Raw genomic sequence first — 21,156 nt, forward strand, 5'->3', positions numbered from 1 at the left:
TGTACTAACTGAAAATTTACAATCTGCATTTAAACAAAATTTGACCGGTGCAAAAGTATGGGCACCTCAACATAAAAGTGACATTAATATTTTGTAGATCCTTCTTTTGCAAAAATAACAGCCTCTAGTCGCTTCCTGTAGCTTTTAATGAGTTCCTGGATCCTTTATGAAGGTATATTTGCCCATTCCTGTTTACAAAACTATTCCAGTTCAGTTAAGTTTGATGGTCGCCGAGCATGGACAGCCGCTTCACATCATCCCACAGATTTTCAATGATATTCAGGTCTGGGGACTGGGATGGCCATACCAGAACATTGTAATTGTTTCTCTGCATGAATGCCTGAGTAGATGTGGTGCGGTGTTTTGGATCATTGTCTTGCTGAAATATCCATCCCCTGCGTAACTTCAACTTCGTCACTGATTCTTGCACATTATTGTCAAGAATCTGCTGATACTGAGTTGAATCCATGCGACCCTCAACTTTAACAAGATTCCCGATACCGGCATTGGCCACACAGCCCCAAAGCATGATGGAACCTCCACTAAATTTTACTGTGGGTAGCAAGTGCTTTTCTTGGAATGCCGTGTTTTTTTGCCTCCATGCATAATGCCTTTTTGTATGACCAAACAACTCAATCTTTGTTTCATCAGTCCACAGGACCTTCTTCCAAAATGCAACTGGCTTGTCCAAATGTGCTTTTGCATACCTCAGGCGACTCTGTTTGTGGCGTGCTTGCAGAAACGGATTCTTTCACATCACTCTCCCATACAGCTTCTCCTTGTGCAACGTGCGCTGTATTGTTGACCGATGCACATTGACACCATCTGCAGCAAGATGATGCGGCAGGTCTTTGGAGGTGGTCTGTGGATTGTCCTTGACTGTTCTCACCATTCTTCTTCTCTGCCTTTCTGATATTTTTCTTGGCCTGCCACTTCTGGGCTTAACAAGAACTGTACCTGTGTTCTTCCATTTTCTTACTATGTTCCTCACAGTGGAAACTGACAGTTTAAATCTCTGAGACAATTTTTTGTATCCTTCCTATGAACAACTATGTTGAATGTTTTCAGATCATTTGAGAGTTGTTTTGAGGAGCCCATGATGCCACTCTTCATAGGAGATTCAAATAGGAGAACAACTTGCCAGTGGCCACCTTAAATACCTTTTCTCATGATTGGATACACCTGTCTATGAAGTTCAAAGCTCAATCAGGTTACAAAACCAATTTAGTGCTTCAGTAAGTCAGTAAAAAGTAGTTAGGAGTGTTCAAATCAAGAAATTGATAAGGGTGCCCATACTTTTGCACCGGTCAAATTTTGTTTAAATGCGGATTGCACATTTTCTGTTAGTACAATAAACCTCATTTCAATCCAGAAATATTACTCAGTCCATCAGTTATTAGATATATGAAACTGAAATAGCTGTTGCAAAAACCCAAATTGTTATAAAGAAAAAAGGTTAACATTAATAGGGGTGCCCAAACTTTTTCATATGACTGTACTTAAGGGAACCTGTCATGTAAAAAATTGCTATTAACCCGCAGATATGAGGTTAATCTGCAGGTCAATAGCGTTCTGATGCTGACTGACACCTGCACTGAGAGCCCCGCTGCCGGCAAGAAATGCATTTTATTCCTTCCGAGATCATTAGATCAATCTGGCAGGGGTCATGGTTACAGCGGCCACTCACTATGTACTGATTGGTAATTGAAACCATGCCAGCCCGCCCCTATGACTGAAATGCTGAGACTGCCGGGAGGAATAAAGTTAATTTCCTCCTGGCAGTGGGGGCGCCGGGCAGCATAAGAATGCTATTAACCTGCAGATATGGTGTTAATCTGCAAGGTAATAAAGTTCTGATGCTGCCCGGCGCCCACACTTAAATCCCCGCTGCCAGGAGGAAATTAACTTTTTTCCTCCTGACAGTATTCGATCTCTTCTTCAATGTGGGTGTCGCATTTACAGCAGCAGCTCACAATATACTAAGTGGTAACTTAAGCCGTGCCAGTCTGCCCCTATGACTGAAACCTCGAGACTGCTGGGAGGGATAAAGTTAATTTCCTCCCGGCAGCAGGCATCAGGCAGCATCAGAACACTATTAACCTGCAGATATGGGATTAACCTGCAGTGTAATAGCAGTCTGATGCTGCCCGATGTACGCACTTAGAGCCCTGTTGCCAGGAGGAAATTAACTTTATTCTTCCTGACAGCATTAGATCTATCGGTCAGTGCGGGGTCACAGTTACAGCTGCTGCTCACTATGTACTGAGCGGTAACTGAAGTTGTGCCAGCCGGCCCCTATGACTAAAACTCCATAGCTGCCGAGAGGAAAAAAATTCATTTCCTCCCAGCATCAGAATGCTATTAACCTGCAGATTAAGCAAAAGCCAAACCCTGCGTAAACAGAGACAAGATATGCCAACAAAAAGTCCTAAATATCAATACAACAAAGCAAGGACTAAAATATAACTTTTAATATATGTACCAATAAAACCATCCAAAGACAGAACATAAAGGGCAGTGCTTGAATATAAGGTGCAATAATTAAAAGGTTGTGCGGCTAAGGAATATGCTGCGGATGTCCCGCAGCTGCACATAACTGCATGTCAATAAGGCTATGTGTCCACATGAGCATGTGTGTCACCCCAGGGATGCTGAGCCTCTTCAGGAACGCCACAGGGTTTCTTCAATATGGCAACAGGTACTGTTAGGGGTACTTTGCACGCTGCGACATCGCAAGCCGATGCTGCGATGCCGAGCACAATAGTCCCCGCCCCCATCGCATCTGCAATATCATTGTGATAGCTGCCATAGCGAATATTATCGCTACGGCTGCTTCACATGCACTCACCTGCCGTGCGACGTCGCTCTGGCCGGCGAACCGCCTCCTTATTAAGGGGGCGGGTCGTGCGGCGTCATAGCGACGTCACACGGCAGGCGGCCAATAGAAGCGGAGGGGCGGAGATGAGCGGGACATAAACATCCCGCCCACCTCCTTCCTTCCGCATAGCCGACGGGAGCCGTGGTGATGCAGGTAGGAGATGTTCCTCGCTCCTGCGACTTCACACACAGCGATGTGTGCTGCCGCAGGAGCGAGGAACAACATCGGACCGTCGCGTCAGCGTAATTATGGAATTCGCCGACGCTACACCGATGATACGATTACGACGCTTTTGCGCTCGTTAATCGTATCATCTAGGATTTACACACTACGATGTCGAGAGCGACGCAGGAAGTGCGTCACTTTCGACATGACCCCACCGACATCGCACCTGCAATGTCGTAGTGTGCTAAGCCCGCCTTAGTGTTGTATATGTCGTGACGCCACTCATGGCTTGCGGTCAGGAATATGGATGACCGCCACTGCAGGTTTTACGAGTGTCTGGGACCGATGGGGTCTGCAGTCAGATGGTGTGGCCTCCCGTGAGTGAGGCAGGCCCCAGGGGCTCAGGTGTGTAGAATAGCGGGTCAGGAATAACTCAGGCTCAGTCCAAAAGTCTTTCAACTGCTTTTTACTCACTTCAGTTGTTGTTGTGGTGAGCTGACCCGGCGATGCTGAGATAAACCAGGTTGAACCAGGGCTCCTTCGGACCAGTCTGAGGGTAACTAGCTGGCTCGCTTTCCTAGCACTTCTGTGTTCGGATAACCCCTGACTTGAAGTACCGTGGGGTCTATCCAGGGAGTCGCAACTGCCTTTTCTCCCCTTTTTGGACCGTTTGCCGGCAGCGTGGACTAGGTGAGACGGCTTCAAGCTCTGTCCCCTTATGGGTCCCTGCGTTGCTGCTGAGGCTCGGACTCTGTAAGGTTGGTGAGGTACTTGTAGTTCCCCTCACCGGCAGGTTTAACAGGTAGTTAAAACTGAAGTTTGCTCTAGGGACCTGTTCCCCATGCGTGCCTAGTCACCGGCAACCTCGTACTGACTGACTGTCTGACTGACTGACCACGTGACCGTTCTCACCCGCCAACTGTCACTACACCGCGCAGGGTCTGACTAGTGGCCGCGCGCGTATGCCTTAGCAACCGCCGCTCACCACTGCCAGACTGGCTCGCTCCACTCCTTTCCTGACAACCTCTGCACTTTAGCTTCCAGCCCCTCCACTACACCACTTGACAAGAATTGAAGGCCAAACCCCTCCAGGGACGGCCCAAGGGTCCCATCTAATGGTGTGGGAGAGCTGGTTGCTATGTGTCTGTGCGTACACACCTCATTCTGGCCCTTAGGATTACCTGGAAGTACTGTCCCAGCATGGGTGCAGTACTCAGTCGTGCCTGACCAGGTCAGGGGCGCCACACACGCACCTGCGGATATATCTGCAGGTACGTCTGCAAGTTTCCTGCAGCAGCTCCCCGGAATCCGCAGCTATACATAGCTGCGGGATTCCAGCAAAATAGCTGCGGTAAACCTGCGGACATTCGTGCGACTTACCTGGCCTCTATCTCCATAGTAGAGGGCCAGGATTTCCGCAGGTATTTCCGCAGGAATAATTGACATGTTATGTGCGGCTGCTGGACATCCACAGCATGTTCCTCAACCGCACATACCGCAGCATGGACACAGACACTCCCCATGTCCCATAGGATAACATGGGGAGTGTCTGTGCTTGCTGAAACTTGCGGATTTATCTAGAAAATCCAGATAAATCCGCAGGTGTTCCGCGAGTACAGACTCCTGTGGGCACATAGCCTTATTCCTGCTAAATTACCTGCGGATGTCCCGCCCCTCCACTATAGAGATAGAGGTCGGGACTTTCGCAGGTAAGTCGCATGAATGTCCGCAGGTTTACCACAGCTATTTCTCTGGAATCCCGCAGCTATGGAAAGCTGCGGATTCCGGGGAGCTGCTGCAGGAAACCTGTGGACGTACCTGCAGATACAGTGCCTACAAGTAGTCTTCAACCCCCTGCAGATTTAGCAGGTTTGATAAGATGCAAATAAGTTAGAGCCTGCAAACTTCAAACAAGAGCAGGATTTATTAACAGATGCATAAATCTTACAAACCAACAAGTTATGTTGCTCAGTTAAATTTTAATAAATTTTCAACATAAAAGTGTGGGTCAATTATTATTCAACCCCTAGGTTTAATATTTTGTGGAATAACCCTTGTTTGCAATTACAGCTAATAATCGTCTTTTATAAGACCTTATCAGGCCGGCACAGGTCTCTGGAGTTATCTTGGCCCACTCCTCCATGCAGATCTTCTCCAAGTTATCTAGGTTATCTAGGTTCTTTGGGTGTCTCATGTGGACTTTAATCTTGAGCTCCTTCCACAAGTTTTCAATTGGGTTAAGGTCAGGAGACTGACTAGGCCACGGCAACACCTTGATTTTTTCCCTCTTGAACCAGGCCTTGGTTTTCTTGGCTGTGTGCTTTGGGTCGTTGTCTTGTTGGAAGATGAAATGACGACCCATCTTAAGATCCTTGAGGGAGGAGCGGAGGTTCTTGGCCAAAATCTCCAGGTAGGCCGTGCTATCCATCTTCCCATGGATGGGGACCAGATGGCCAGGCCCCTTGGCTGAGAAACAGCCCCACAGCATGATGCTGCCACCACCATGCTTGACTGTAGGGATGGTATTCTTGGGGTCGTATGCAGTGCCACCCAGTCTCCAAACGTCACGTGTGTGGTTGGCACCAAAGATCTCGATCTTGGTCTCATCAAACCAGAGAACCTTGAACCAGTCTGTCTCAGAGTCCTCCAAGTGATCATGAGGAAACTGTAGACGAGCCTTGACATGACGCTTTGAAAGTAAAGGTACCTTACGGGCTCGTCTGGAACGGAGACCATTGCGGTGGAGTACGTTACTTATGGTATTGACTGAAACCAATGTCCCCACTGCCATGAGATCTTCCCGGAGCTCCTTCCTTGTTGTCCTTGGGTTAGCCTTGACTCTTCGGACAAGCCTGGCCTCGGCACGGGTGGAAACTTTCAAAGCCTGTCCAGGCCGTGGAAGGCTAACAGTAGTTCCATAAGCCTTCCACTTCCGGATGATGCTCCCAACAGTGGAGACAGGTAGGCCCAACTCCTTGGAAAGGGTTTTGTACCCCTTGCCAGCCTTGTGACCCTCCACGATCTTGTCTCTGATGGCCTTGGAATGCTCCTTTGTCTTTCCCATGTTGACCAAGTATGAGTGATGTTCACAAGTTTGGGGAGGGTCTTAATTAGTCAGAAAAGGCTGGAAAAAGAGATAATTAATCCAAACATGTGAAGCTCATTGTTCTTTGTGCCTGAAATACTTCTTAATACTTTAGGGGAACCAAACAGAATTCTTGTGGTTTGAGGGGTTGAATAATAAATGACCCTCTGAATAAACTTTTCACAATTTAAAAAAAAAATAAAAAAAGAAATAACATTCTTTTTTGCTGTAGTGCATTTCACACTTCCAGGCTGATCTACAGTCCAAATGTCACAATGCTAAGTTAATTGTATAAATGTGTAAACCTGCTAAATCTGCAGGGGGTTGAATACTACTTGTAGGCACTGTATATCCACAGGTGTGAGCTCCTGTGGACACATAGCCTAAGGGGTACTTTACATGCTGTGACATCGCTGCCGATATATCGTCGGGGTCACGTCGTTACTGACCCACATCCGGCGCCGGTAGCGACATCGCAGCGTGTAACACAAATGAGCGACGATCAATGAGCGCAAAAACGTGCAAAATCGTTGCTTGTTGACACGTCGTTGATTTCCAGAATATCGGTGCTGCTGCAGGTACGATGTTGTTTGTCGTTCCTGTAGCACCACAAATCGCTATGTGTGACGCCGCTGGAACGACAAACATCTCCTTACCTGCGTCCACCGGAAAAGAAGGAAGGAAGGAGGTGGGCAGCATGCTCCAGCCGCTCATCTCCTCTTCTATTGGGCGGCGGTTCAGTGACGCTGCTGTGACGTCGCTGTGACGCTGAACGAACCGCCCCCCTTAGAAAGGAGGTGGTTTGCCGGTCACAGCGATGTCACAGAGCAGGTATGTGTGTGTGACTCTGCCGTAGCGATAATGTTCGCTATGGCAGCGATCACCACATATCGTGCCACCGAGGGGGGCGGGTTCTATCACACGCGACATCACTAGCAATCGCTAGCGATGTCGCAGCGTGTAAAGCCCGCCTTAGAGTTCTGCACTTGTCAGAGCGGAAGTATTACATGGGGCATGACAGGAGTTAGTGTTTTGTACTTACTCTCGGACTTGCCAGCAGTCTTCCAGCCTATGATATTCTACCTTTTCATTGGTGAAAAAACAAAATGCCAGCAGTAAATGTGCACTTCAGCACTAACATTTCAAAACTGTACTTATTATAAAAATTTTGAGATTTTTGGCAAAAAATTGCAATTTCTTGAGCCACCCCGCCACGTCACGGCAAATCTCATTTGGGGCAGTCCTACGCTAAAATATTTTTATAAAATGTGCCATACGGCCTCACATATGAATAGTAGAACTGCTCTTAGCAGCACTCACCTGGTCCATTTCAATCCCGCACCCATGACTGAGTCATGGCTGTGGGCAGGACAGATCCAAGCAAATGCTGCATGAAGTAAATAACCTGTGGTGCCTGGTCCTCTCGTGGAGAAGGAGCGGGTGAGATCCATGACAACCTTTTAATTATTGTACCTTATATGTAAGCACTGCCCTTTATGTTCTGTCTTTAGATGGTTTTATTGGTACATATATTAAAAGTTATATTTTAGTCCTTGCTTTGCTGTAATCTGCAGATTAATCCAATATTTACAGGTTAATAGCTTCTGTTTATATGATTGTTTCCCTTTAAATATTCCTAAAATATCAAATTATACACTTTACTAAACTAGCTCAGTTTTCAAAGATGCCCCAAACTGCAGACATTACTTTCAGTTGTGGCAGTTTCTCTTCTAGCTCCTGCTCGACACAGGAAACATCATCAGAGCTATGTGTGATGGGAGCTGGCTGACTGATTTTAATAGCTAAGCCAGCCTCCCTCACTGTCACAGTCTATGCTACGCATAGACAGAAAAGAAAGGGGGCTGGCTAAGCTACTGAAGTAACCCAGTCAGCCAGCTCCTTCACAGACAGCACTGATGAGGATATTATGTCCTATATCAAGCAAAAGTCAGATTTAGACCAGAGCAGACATCTACAAACTGGGGCATGGGAAATTGGAATATACGCTATAAGTAGGTTGTGCCATTTTTAAAAAGAAAGTTGTATAATTTTCAATTTTAGGCATATTTAAATACAGTGTTGGAGGGTGACAAGAGCCCACCAGATACACTGACTCTGGGCACCCACTTTTCAGCTACATGCAATTATTACATTACCCTCATCAACAAATGTACCTCTGCTTCTATATAATGATGAACTAGGTATCTTGTTGAAAGAATGATGAGTTGTTGTTTTTGTCTGTACATAGTCAAAGCAATGTATTGGGCCAATTGATGCTTATGTAGGGGGGTAAGTGCACATGGGACTACCGGAGGATTCACTTGTTCTCCGTGGGCCAGTCCGAGCATGTTTAGGTAAAATATTTTACAACCCCTTAAGTTTTTGACCCGAGACAAAAAAAGTGTACACAAATACATATACTCAAAGTGAATGTCTACATTAGCCCTGGAAAGTGGCCATACGATTTATCATGCATATACACCCTACCTGGTGACTTCTGTTTGCACTGTTCCCTGAGACTAATATCATAGTCCTCCTGCATCCAAGATGGTGGCATGGAGAATGCAATAGTAGTCCTAAACCACCCTGCCCTTCCTGTGCTGTGGAGGTCAGGTTTAGGCCATCTTCTGCTCCTTATGTCACTATGGCTGACATCTTGTATTCAGGAGGGCCAAAACACCAATCTCAAAGGAGGCAGCGAGAGGTAAATGGTGCATATCGAGAAGAGTGACTATACATCACAAATTCCTTTTTCATTTTTGTCAGGGTGTGGGGTTGCTTTAATATATGTAATGAAAAACAAAGGCATAACGATATTTGCCCTTTGTAGATCTTCCACCAAGGGGCAGTAGTGAGTGATGCTTCGCATTGTACAGCCCTGGGTATTGAAGTGTTGGAGAAAAGGGGGAGCTCTGTGGATGCCGCTATTGCTACTGCCCTGTGTCTTGGGATTGTTAATCCGCATACATCAGGCATTGGAGGGTAAGTGTGAATGAATAATAACCCTTTATTTTATGCTGTTTAGTTATGAATAAAAGTTTTCTTTCCATACTAAACTTAAAGGAATTGTCTAAGACTTAAAAATAAAGTGTGTTGTTTTTTTTGTAAAAATTAGAAATCGTGCCATCCATGTCCATTAGTGTGGAGCATGAATACCAGAAACAATCCAAAGACAGGTGTGGTGTATTTTCTGGAAAATATAGCTGACCATTTTCCTACTCCTGGACAATCCCTTTAAGAATATAGGTCAGGGACTAATAATGAATCCTGTTTACTTGGCTCATGCAGTGTGTCATTATGAGAAATGTCCCAGCGGACAGACAAATGGATATTCAAGCCTCTGTCATTCTGCCAATGGCTTTGTCTCGTTTATGAGTTATTACTTTACATAGTTACGTAGGCTGAAAAAAGACTGAGGTCTATCAAGTTCAACTTTTCACCACCAATTATACATTTTTCTCACTGTGTACGGGGGAAATCATCTAGCCCTGTTTTATAAGCTGTTATTAGTTCTGTCGTTACTACCTCTTGCAGTAGGGCATTCCCCAGTCACACTACTCTAACTGTAAAGAACCCTTTCCTATGTAGCTGCCAGAACCGCCTTTTTCCACCCGTAATAATTGCCTCCTGGTCTTCAGTATTGTCTTCAGAAGGAAGAAGTCATGTAACAGTCCTTTGTATTGGCCACACATGTATTTATACATAAAAATGAGATCTTCTCTGAGACATCTTTTTTCTAAGCTAAATAAACCTAACTTTTCCAACCTCTCATCATATGGGATTCTCTCCATCACTTGTAATAGTCTAGTTGTCCGCCTTTCCACTGACTCTTAACTTCTCTATACTCTTTTTAAAATGTGGAGCCCAAAACTCAATCGCATGTTCTAGAAGTGGCCAGTGCTTTATAGTGGATAGCAATACATTGGGATCACAGGATCTAATTTCTCTTTTTATACACTCTAAATTCTTGTGTGCTTTTGCAGCTGCTGCTTGACATTGAGTACTGCTGCTCAGCTTATTTCTCCTGTTCTGTAGTCCCGAGTTTACTTCCATTTAATGCAGCAATATGACTATTCCATTCTAGGTGCATTACTCTGCATTTATTAATCTTAAATCTCACTTGCCAAGTGTTTGACCTTTCAGACATCCAATCCAGATCGTTTTGTAATATTGTACTATCAAGGTCAATTTTTAATATCCTACATAGTTTGGTGTCATCAGCAAAGACTGACACTTTACTATCAATCCCATCCACAAGGTCATTAATAAAGAGAGTAAAAAGAATGAGTCATAGCACAGATCCCTGCGGTACCCCACTGCTGACTATAGGCCAATAAGAGAATGTACCACTTACAATGACTCTTTGTTTCCTATCTTTTAGCCAGATAATGAAGCTTCATTATAAGGCTGTTATGTGGTACACAGGGCTGTGGAGTCGGTAAGCCAAACCTCCGACTCCAACTCCGACTCCTCAATTTCTCTGATTCAGACTCCGACTCCACGACTCCGACTCCCTTTTACAGTTGAAACCAGAAGTTTCCATCCACTATCTATAAAGACACATATGCATGTTTTTCTCACTATCTGACATGAAATCAGGATAAACCTTTCCCCTTTTAGGTTAATAAGCAACCAAAATTATTTATATTTGCCAAGTGCGTGAATAATGAGAGAGAAAGTTTTAAGGCATTTTAATTACTTTCTGCAAACTCAAAAGTTTACATCCATGTCATTAGTATTTTGTACCATTGCGCCACTTTGTTGTAACCAGTTTGGCAGTATGCTTCAGGTCATTGTCCATTTCGAAAACCCATTTCCACCCAAGCTTTAAGTTCCTGGCTGATGTCTTCAGATGTTGCTTCGGTATTGCCACATAATCTTCTTTCCGCATGATGCCATCTAATTTGTGAAGTTCACCAGTCCCTCCTGCAGCAAAACAACCCCACAATATGATGCTGCCACCCCTGTGTTTCACAGTTGGGATGGTGTTCTTAGGCTTTAAAGCTTCTCCCTTTTTCCTTCAACTGTAACAATGGTCATTATGGCCAAACAGTTCAATTTTAGTTTTGTCAGACCACAGGACATGTCTCCAAAAATAAAAGATCTTTGTTCCTGTGTGCATTTGCAAACATTATTCTGGCTTTTTTATGTTTCTTTTGGAGTAATGGCTTCTTCCTTGCAGAGTGGCATTTCAGCCCATGTTGATAGAGTATTAATTTCTCTGTGGATAATGACACAATCTTACCAGCTTCCACCAGCATCTTGAGAAGGTCTTTTGCATTTGTTCTTGGGTTGATATGTACATGTCTGACTAAACCACATTCATCTCTTGTACACAGAACCCATCTCCTTCCTGACCAGTATGATGGCTGGACATTCCCATCTTGTTTGTACTTGCGTATAATTGTTTGTACAGATAAACGAGGCACCTTCAGGTATCTGGAAATTGCATCCAAGGATGAACCAGACTTGTTCAAGTCCACAATTCTCTTCTTGAGATCTTGGCTAATTTCCTTTGACTTTCCAATGATGCTACACAAAGAAGCAGTGTGATTCTGGTGTGCATTAAAATACATCCACAGGTGTGTCTCTAATTAACTCAGATGTTGCCAATAAGACTATCAGAAACTTCCAAAGACATGACATCATCATTTGGGTTGTCCCATATTGTTTAAAGGCATAGTACTCTTAAGGCCACTTTACACGCTGCGATCTCGCTAGCGAGCGTACCCGCCCCCGTCGGTTGTGCGTCACGGGCAAATCGCTGCCCGTGGCGCACAACATCGCTCGGACCCGTCACATGTACTTACCTGCCTAGCGACGTCGCTGTGACCGGCGAACCGCCTCCTTTCTAAGGGACATTTATAAGACATTTCATAACTTTCCCAAATTCATTTGAAAAAATATTCACCACATTCTGCATTTAACATCTCTACCCAATTTATTATATATTTTAGGAGTCGGAGTTAGTCCATTTTTTACCAACTCCAACTCCGACTCCTCCAAAATGGACACAGACTCCGACTACACGTCTCCAACTCCACAGCCCTATCAAATTAATTTACAAAGTCCAGACAGATCACATCATCTGCATTAACAACATCCAGATTTCCACTTATCTCCTCATTGAAACTCAACATGTTGGTTAGACGCGCCTTATCTTTCGTGAATCCATGCTGGTTGTCAGTTATTATATTATTATCTGAAATATAGTTTTGCATATCATTTCTTAACCCCTTAACGACCTTTGACGTACTGAGTACGTCATGGTGACATGGTGCTAAACGGCCCATGACGTACTCAGTACGTCATGGCGAAATCGCGGTCCCGGAGCCCCGGGGAGTGAAATCTGTTTAATTAAACGGTAGATTCGGGAAGGAGGGGACCTCTGCCTGACCTCAGGAGGGGTGGTGCCTCCTCCCCGAACCTACAGAGGCTGTGATTGGCTGACGAACGCCGCTCAGCCAATTACAGCCACTGTAATGTTCCAGCCATTGAAAATGGCTGGAACATTGAAATCCAGCCCTGATCAGTGCTGCTGTAGCACTGGCCATTGGCTGGAGCTGGGTGATCGATGCTTCACCCGCCCCCAGCTTTGATTGGAGAGACCGGTCTTGTGACCGCTCTCTCCAATCAATGTGGATCTGCGGCCTGTGACCGTCCCTGGAAGCCAAGGAGAGCGGTAAGTTGTTGTCCCCACCGCCCGCCCCTGTCCCCGCCGCCCGCCCCTGTCTCCGATCGCCCCGCCGCTGCTCCCGATCCACCGCTGTCCCCGGCGCCACGCTCCTGATCCACCGCTGTTCCCGGCGCCATGCTCCCGCTCCACCGCTGTCCCCGCCGCTGCTCCCGATGCACCGCTGTCCCCCCCGCTGTCTCCGATCGCCCCGCCGCTGCTCCCACTTCACTGCTGTCCCCACCGCTGCTCCCGCTTCACCGCTGTCCCCGCCGCTGTCTCCGATCGCCCCGCCGCTGCTCCCGCTTCACCGCTGTCCCCGCCGCTGCTCCCGATGCACCGCTGTCCCCGCCGCTGTCTCCGATCGCCCCGCCGCTGCTCCCGCTTCACCGCTGTCCCCGCCGCTGTCTCCGATCGCCCCGCCGCTGCTCCCGCTTCACCGCTGTCCCCGCCGCTGCTCCCGATGCACCGCTGTCCCCGCCGCTGTCTCCGATTGCCCCGCCGCTGCTCCCGCTTCACCGCTGTCCCCGCCGCTGCTCCCGATGCACCGCTGTCCCCGCCACTGTCTCCGATCGCCCTGCCGCTGCTCCCGATCCACCGCTGTCCCCGGCGCCATGCTCCCGATCCACCGCTGTCCCCGGCGCCATGCTCCCGATCCACCGCTGTCCCCGCCGCCGCTCCCGATCCACCGCTGTCCCCGGCGCCATGCTCCCGCTCCACCGCTGTCCCCGCCGCCGCTCCCGATCCACCGCTGTCCCCGCCGCCATGCTCCCGCTCCACCGCTGTCCCCGCCGCCGCTCCCGATCCACCGCTGTCCCCGCCGCCATGCTCGCCACTGTCCCCGCCGCCGTCGTACCCACCTTTTTCAGCCGCTGCTGCCCCCGAATCGGCCCCCACTGTTCCCGATCGGCGGCCGCCGCCGCCGCCGCCTCCTTCATCGGCTGCCCCTTCTCCATCGCCACACCTCCTATCCCTCCATGTTCTGCAAGCCAGCCACCCTCCCCCTACATGTGCTGCAAGCCAGCCACCCTCCCCCCACATGTGCTGCAAGCCAGCCACCCTCCCCCCACATGTGCTGCAAGCCACCCTCCCCCCACACGTGCTGCAAGCCACCCTCCCCCTACATGTGCTGCAAGCCACCCTCCCCCTACATGTGCTGCAAGCCACCCTCCCCCCGGGGCCCCCCCTCCTCCATGTGCCATCTCTCTCTCCCATCAGACTCTGCCCCCCTCCCCGATCTGCTGCCTGCTCTCTCCCATTTTCCACCTACTGCCCCCTCTCACCCTCCTCGATCTGTTGCCTCCTTCATCTGCTGCCTCTTCTGTCTGCTGTGATCCTGCTGCCTAGATCCATCCTGTAAGGTAGGTATCCCCATCTCACCTCCCCCCCCCATCCTCTGCCGCTCCTCCATCCGCTGCGCCATTTCCCATCCATCCGCTGCGCCATTTCCCATCATCCATCCGCTGCGCCCTTTCCCATCCTCTGCCGCTCCTCCACCCGCTGCGCCCTTTACCATCTTCCATCCGCCGCGCCCTTTCTCATCTGCCGCCCCGCCCTCTCGCATCGCATTATCCAGCGCAGTTGCTCGCTTCCAGACTGCAGTGGATGATGCGATGCGAGACTCGTGCATTGCTCTCACGTTTGGCACTGGTCTTAGTGGCAGGCGCTCTTTTTTTTTTTTTTTTTTTACTGATGTCTGTATTTTTTATTTCGCCAAACTAATTTTTTTTGTATGGCGGGGGGTCTAGTTTCCAAAATGGGATCACATGTGGGGGAGCTCCATTGTTTAGGCACCTCAGGGGGTCTCCAAATGAAACATGGCGTCTGCTAATAATTCCAATCAATTTTACTGTGAAATGGCGCTCCTTCTCTTCTGAGCCCCGCCGTACGCCCAAACAATTGATTTCCACCACATATGAGGTATCGTCGTACTCAGGAGAAATTGCACAATACATTTTATGGTGCATTTTTTCCTGATACCCTTGTGGAAAAAAAAGCTACCTGTTTGAAAAAACAATTTTGTGGTAAAAAAAAGAATAAAATATTTTCATGGCTGAACATTACAAACGTTTGTGAAGCCTCCAGGGGTTCAAAGTGCTCACTAAACAGCTAGATAAATTCCATGAGGGGTCTAGTTTCCAAAATGGGGTCAATTGTGGGGGAGCTCCATTGTTTAGGCACTTCAGGGGGGTCTCCAAACGCAACATGGCGTCCGCTAATAATTCCAACCAATTTTGCTGTGAAATGGCGCTCCTTGCCTTCCGAGTCCTGCCGTGCGCCCAAACATGTGATTTCTACCACATATGGGGTATCTGCGTACTCAGGAGAAAATGCACAATACATTTTATGGTGCATTTTTTCCTGATACCCTTGTGATAAAAAAAGCTACCTGGTTGAAGCAACAGTTTTGTGGTAAAAAAAATTTTTTTTCTTTTCACGGCTCAACGTTATAAACTTCTGTGAAGCCCCCAGGGGTTCAAAGTGGCACATCAAACATCTAGAAAAAATATTTGAGGGCTCTAGTTTCCAAAATGGGGTCATTTGTGGGGGAGCTCCATTGTTTAGGCACCTCAGGGAGTCTTCAAACCCGACATGGTGTCCGCTAATGAGTGCAGCTAATTTTGCACTCAAAAATTCAAATGGCGCTCCTTGCCTTCTGAGTCCTGCTGTGTGCCCAAACATTTGATTACCGCCACATATGGGGTATCTGCGTACTCAGGAGAAAATGCACAATACATTTTATGGTGCATTTTTTCCTGATACCCTTGTGATAAAAAAAGCTACCTGGTTGAAGCAACAGTTTTGTGGTAAAAAAATTTTTTTTTCTTTTCACGGCTCAACGTTATAAACTTCTGTGAAGCCCCCCGGGGTTCAAAGTGCACACCAAACATCTAGAAAAAATATTTGAGGGCTCTAGTTTCCAAAATGTAGTCATTTGTGGGGGAGCTCCATTGTTTAGGCACCTCAGGGAGTCTTCAAACCCGACATGGTGTCCGCTAATGAGTGCAGCTAATTTTGCACGCAAAAATTCAAATGGCGCTCCTTGCCTTCCGAGTCCTGCTGTGTGCCCAAACATTTGATTACCACCACATATGGGGTATCTGCGTACTCAGGAGAAAATGCACGATACATTTTATGATGCATTTTTCCTGATACCCTTGTGAAAATACTAATTTTTATGGCTAAAGTAACATTTTTGTGTTAAAAAAGTAAACTTTTCATTTTTTTCGTCTACATTGCTTTGGTTGCTGTGAAGCTCCTAAAGGGTTAATAAACTTCTTGGATGTGGTTTTGAGCAGAGTGAGGGGTGCAGATTTTAGAATTGGGTCACTTTTGGGTATTTTCTGTCGCCTAGGTTTCTCAAATCACTCCAAATGTGATGTGGTACCTAAAAAACTTTTTTTTGTAAATTTTGTTGGAAAAATGAGAAATTGGTGATGAACTTTGAACCCTTCTAACTTCCTAACGGAAATTTTTTTTTTTCAAAAATTGCGCTGGTGTAAAGTAGACATGTGGGAAATGTTATTTAGTAACTTTTTTGTGTGACAAATCTCTCAGATTTATGGGCATAAAATTTCAAATTTTGAAAATTGCAAAATTTTCAAAATTTTCGCCAAATTTCCGAAATTTTCACAAATAAACGCAAAACATATCGGCCTAAATTTACCACTGACATGAAGTACAATATGTCACGAAAAAACAATCTCAGAATCGCCAGGATCCGTTGAAGTGTTCCAGAGTTATAACCTGTCAAAGTGACACTGGTCAAAATTGCAAAAAATGGCCGGGTCTTTAAGGTGAAAACAGGCTGGGGGCTGAAGGGGTTAAAATGCCCTCAAAAACTTTGCACACCACTGATATCAGACTTACCGGATAGTAGTTGCTTGGATCCATCTTCTTACCTTTCTTAAATATCGGTACCACATCAGCCATCCTTCAATCCTGTGGCACCAACTCTGTTACATGAGATTCTAAGAAGATGAAATACAGCAATCTGTCAATTACTGAGCTTAATTTCCTCAATATCGATGGATGAATGGGATTTCGGCCAGGGGATTGTCAATGTTTAATTTGCTCAGGCGTAGGTGTACTTCTTGTTGTGTTAAAATAGTTATATCAAACGGCAAACTTTGATTTTTGCCTTGTTAAATGATTTCTGAAGCAGTCAATTCCTTGGTGAACATGGATGAAAGGTGCCTATTTAATATCTTAACCTTTTCTTTGTTCTTTATAATTATTTTTTAAGAGGCTGATGCCATCAATTTTTTTTCTTTTTGGTATTGATGTATATATATATATAATTTTGGGGGATTTATTTTAATGTTGCTGGCGCTTTGTGTTTAAGTAGCTAATTTTGCTAGCTTGATTTCCTATTTAGATCTTTACAATGCTGAAAGGCTATTTCTGTATTCTCAGCCTTCAAGAATTTGAATGCCTTTTGTTTTTGTTTTATTATATTTTGCACTGTCTTATTTATCCATAGTGGTTTATTTTTATTCCTAGACATTTTATTACAAGAGGGTATAAGTTTTCTACAGGACTCTAGTAGTATATTCTTAAACATGTCCCATTTATGTTCGGTATCCCCAGTTACCATGACATGGTCTCAGTCTCTTCCCTTAATTTCTTGAAATTAGCTTTTATAAAGTTCCAGGTATTTCCATTTCCCCTTTGAAATGTTCTATTGAGTATTATATTGAAACTTACAATAATATGGCCGCAGCTGCCCAATTGCTCCTGGACCTGTAAATCTGAAATTGTATCTGGTCTATTTGACAGGACCAGATCAAGTAAATTATCTTCCATAGTTGGTTAACCCTAGAACGCGCAGCCATAGAAATCTACCATAGAAAACAAGTAACCTAGCAGGCCTGTGAGGCCCCAGGTATGCGTTCTAGGGTTAATCTATTAACTGAGAAAGACCCTGTCATTTTCGGACTATAAGACGCGCTTTTCCCCAAAAAACTTTTGGAAGAAAATGGGGGTGTGTGTCTTAGTGGTACTTTACACGCTGCAACATCGCTAGCAATTGCTAGCGATGTCGAGCGAGATAGCTCCCGCCCCCGTCGTACGGCCGATATGTGGTGAACGCTGCCGTAGCAAACATTATCGCTACGGCAGCGTCACACGCACATACCTTGACAGCGACATCGCTGTGACTGCCGAACAATCCCTCCCTCAAGGGGGAGGTGCGTTCGGCGTCACCGCGACGTCACTAAGCGGACGCCCAATAGAAGCAGAGGGGCGGAGATGAGCGGGACGTGACATCCCGCCCACCTCTTTCCTTCCTCATTGCGGCCGCAGGTAAGGTGATGTTCCTCGTTCCTGCGGTGTCACACATAGTGATGTGTGCTGCCGCAGGAACGACGAACAACATCGTACCTGCAGCTGCAACGATAATTGGGAATGGACCCCCATGTCACCAATGAGCGATTTTGAACATTTTTGCAACGATTCAAAATTACTCATAGGTGTCACACGCAACAACATCGCTAATGCGGCCGGATGTGCGTCACAAATTCCGTGACCCCAACGACATCGCTTTAGCGATGTTGTAGCGTGTAAAGCGGCCCTTATAGTCTGGATGTACCCGGCTGTGGCTGTGGGGGAGGGCTGCAGTGGAGGAGCAGGTCACAGGAGGCCGGAACCGGTACTTGAGTTAACTAATAAAGAAAATGTATACTCACTGCTCCCCATGACCATAATCGCCCACTTATCTGCACTGAAGCCGGCGCCGAGAGGTTGGCAGCTTTATGGGTGTGGGGAACAGTGAATATTCATTCTCTTTCATAGCGGGCACACGTCATCACACAGTCGCCAGCTTCCAGCAGTTGTCCACTTGTATCCGCTATTTTAGAAAACAAATATTCACTGCTTTCCATGCCCATAATCCCGGGCATGGGGAGTACAAAATATTCTGGCAGTTGACGTTGGTGTGTAACTGGGGGTGCATGCCATTGATGTCATGTAATGCCTCGCTTAGACGCTGAAGTGACTTGTTGGCATCAGAAGACACCACGCACCGGTGGAGCAGAGGAATGGTGAGTATAATTGTTTTATTTATGTGTGTGGTGTGATGGGAGGCAAATAAACCAGGATGGGACCATGATGGGGATATATACAGTATGCCAGGATGAGGATTATTTATACCAGGATGGGGTCATATATATAAAAAGGATGAGAGCCATATGTACCAGGATGTGCCCAGGATGGGGATCATATATACCAGGATGGGACAAGGATGGGGAGCAAATATACCAGGATGTATGACATCCTGGGGAGGAGTCCTGCGAGGATAATTTGCATATTCCCAGTGCCTTCTGGGATAAGTGAAGAGTCACCGCGAGCTCAAGGAGAACCGGATTTTGGCCGTTACAGGGGAAGGAAGACTTCTGAAAACCAGGGGAGGAGTCCTGCGAGGATAATTTGCATATTCCCAGTGCCTTCTGGGATAAGTGAAGAGTCACCACGAGCTCAATTAGAACCGGGTTTTGGCCGTTACAGCCGGAAGGAAGACTTCTGAAAACCAAGGGAGGAGTCCTGCGAGGATAATTTTGGCCCGACTTCTTCATTGTGAGCGTGAGTAAACAAAGTGTGAGCAAAAGTAAGTGTGAGTAGAATTGTTTGTATTTAGTTGTTTAATTACTTAACATTTGTTTAGTGTTATCTCCAATAGAAAATATGCTCCACTATTGCTAATGCGATCCAGTGTACATCTTGTCTCATGTATGCAGTCCTTGAAAAGCCGTTCGAGGGTGCATACTGTTGTTCGAGATGTGCGCAAGTTGCACATTTGGAAGCCCAGATACTGGATCTAAATGAGCAGCTGGCACCTCTGAGATGCATTAGCCATATGGAAAGGAGTTTGCTGCTCACTGAGCAGCAGCTTACTGGATCAGATGTGGGGGAGGATCGTAGTAGGGAGCAGCAGGACGGTGAGGTAGGTAGCTGGGTGACAGTTAGAAAGGGGGGTAAAGGGAAAAGTGCTAGCAAGGCTAGTCCTGAACTGACACACCCCAATAGGTTTGCAAACTTGGCAGATGAGGGGGATGTCATTACAGGGGTAGCATTGCTGCAGCAAGGCATGACCTCTGAATGCCAGAGGAGTGTCTGCTCCAGTAAGGGGGGGAATAGGAGTGCAGGGCAGGCAAGACAGGTACTGGTAGTGGGGGACTCAATTATTAGGGGGACAGATAGGGCAATCTGTCACAAAGACAGGGATCGCCGAACAGTGTGTTGTCTTCCTGGCGCTCGAGTTCGGCACATCGCTGATCGGGTTGACAGATTACTGGGAGGGGCTAGGGAGGACCCAGTGGTCATTGTACACATTGGCACAAATGACAAAGTTAGAGGTAGGTGGAATGTCCTTAAAGATGATTTCAGGGTTGTAAGCTTAAAGCAAGGACCTCCAAGGTGGTATTTTCAGAAATACTACCTGTGCCACGAGTCACACCAGAGAGGCAAAGGGAGATCAGGGAGGTTAACAGGTGGCTCGGGAATTGGTGTAGGAAAGAGGGTTTTGGGTTCCTGGAGAATTGAGCCGACTTTTCAGTTGGCGGCAGATTCTATGCTAGGGATGGGCTGCATCTTAATGGGGAGGGTGCAGCTGTGCTGGGGCAGAAGATGGCTAGAGGGTTGGAGGAGTGTTTAAACTAGGAATGGGTGGCGAGGGTATCCACTTTATAGAATGGGAATGTAGTGCAGATAGTGACCAGGGCACAAGTAATGAAATTGGGGGTGGTACGGGGGGAAGGGTTAGGACAGTTAATACAGTAAGCAGGAATAGAGGTACAGAGTCATACGTAACGTGCATGTACACTAATGCCCGAAGCCTCACAAATAAGGTGGAGGAATTAGAATTAATATTGTTGGAAAAAAATTATGATATAGTGGGGATATCAGAGACATGGCTGGATGAGAGCTATGACTGGGCTGTTAATTTACAGGGTTATAGCCTATTCAGGAATGACCGTACAAATAAGCGAGGGGGAGGTGTGTGTCTATATGTAAAATCATCCTTAAAACCCATCCTGCGTGACAACATATGTGAGGGTACTGAGAATGTAGAGTCCCTATGGGTGGAGATAAGAGGGGGCGAGAATGAATAATAAAATACTGATAGGGGTGTGTTATAAGACGCCGAATATTATGGAAGAGAATCTCCTCATAAAGCAAATTGATAAAGCAGCGAGTCTCGGAGAGGAAATTATTATGGGGGACTTTAAAGGGAACCTGTCATCAGAAACTTTGCTTTAAACCTAAATGTTTCCCCCTCTGCAGCTCCTGGGCTGCATTCTAGCAAGGTTCCTGTACTTTTTGTGGCCCCTTTTAAACCAAATTAAATACTTTATAAAC

General features: G+C 46.5%; 1 protein-coding gene across 1 annotated transcript in view; it reads left to right on the forward strand.

The window, feature by feature from the left end:
- Positions 1 to 21,156, forward strand: part of GGT7 (gamma-glutamyltransferase 7) — a 92,724-nt gene that overhangs the window by 28,997 nt on the left and 42,571 nt on the right. The window contains exon 3 of the mRNA XM_075349865.1: positions 8,959 to 9,110. Within this exon, the coding sequence (XP_075205980.1) occupies positions 8,959 to 9,110 (152 nt within the window). The remainder of the gene's footprint in view (positions 1 to 8,958; positions 9,111 to 21,156) is intronic.

This window comes from Anomaloglossus baeobatrachus, chromosome 5 (assembly GCF_048569485.1).
Source record: "Anomaloglossus baeobatrachus isolate aAnoBae1 chromosome 5, aAnoBae1.hap1, whole genome shotgun sequence".
Classification (NCBI taxonomy): domain Eukaryota; kingdom Metazoa; phylum Chordata; class Amphibia; order Anura; family Aromobatidae; genus Anomaloglossus; species Anomaloglossus baeobatrachus.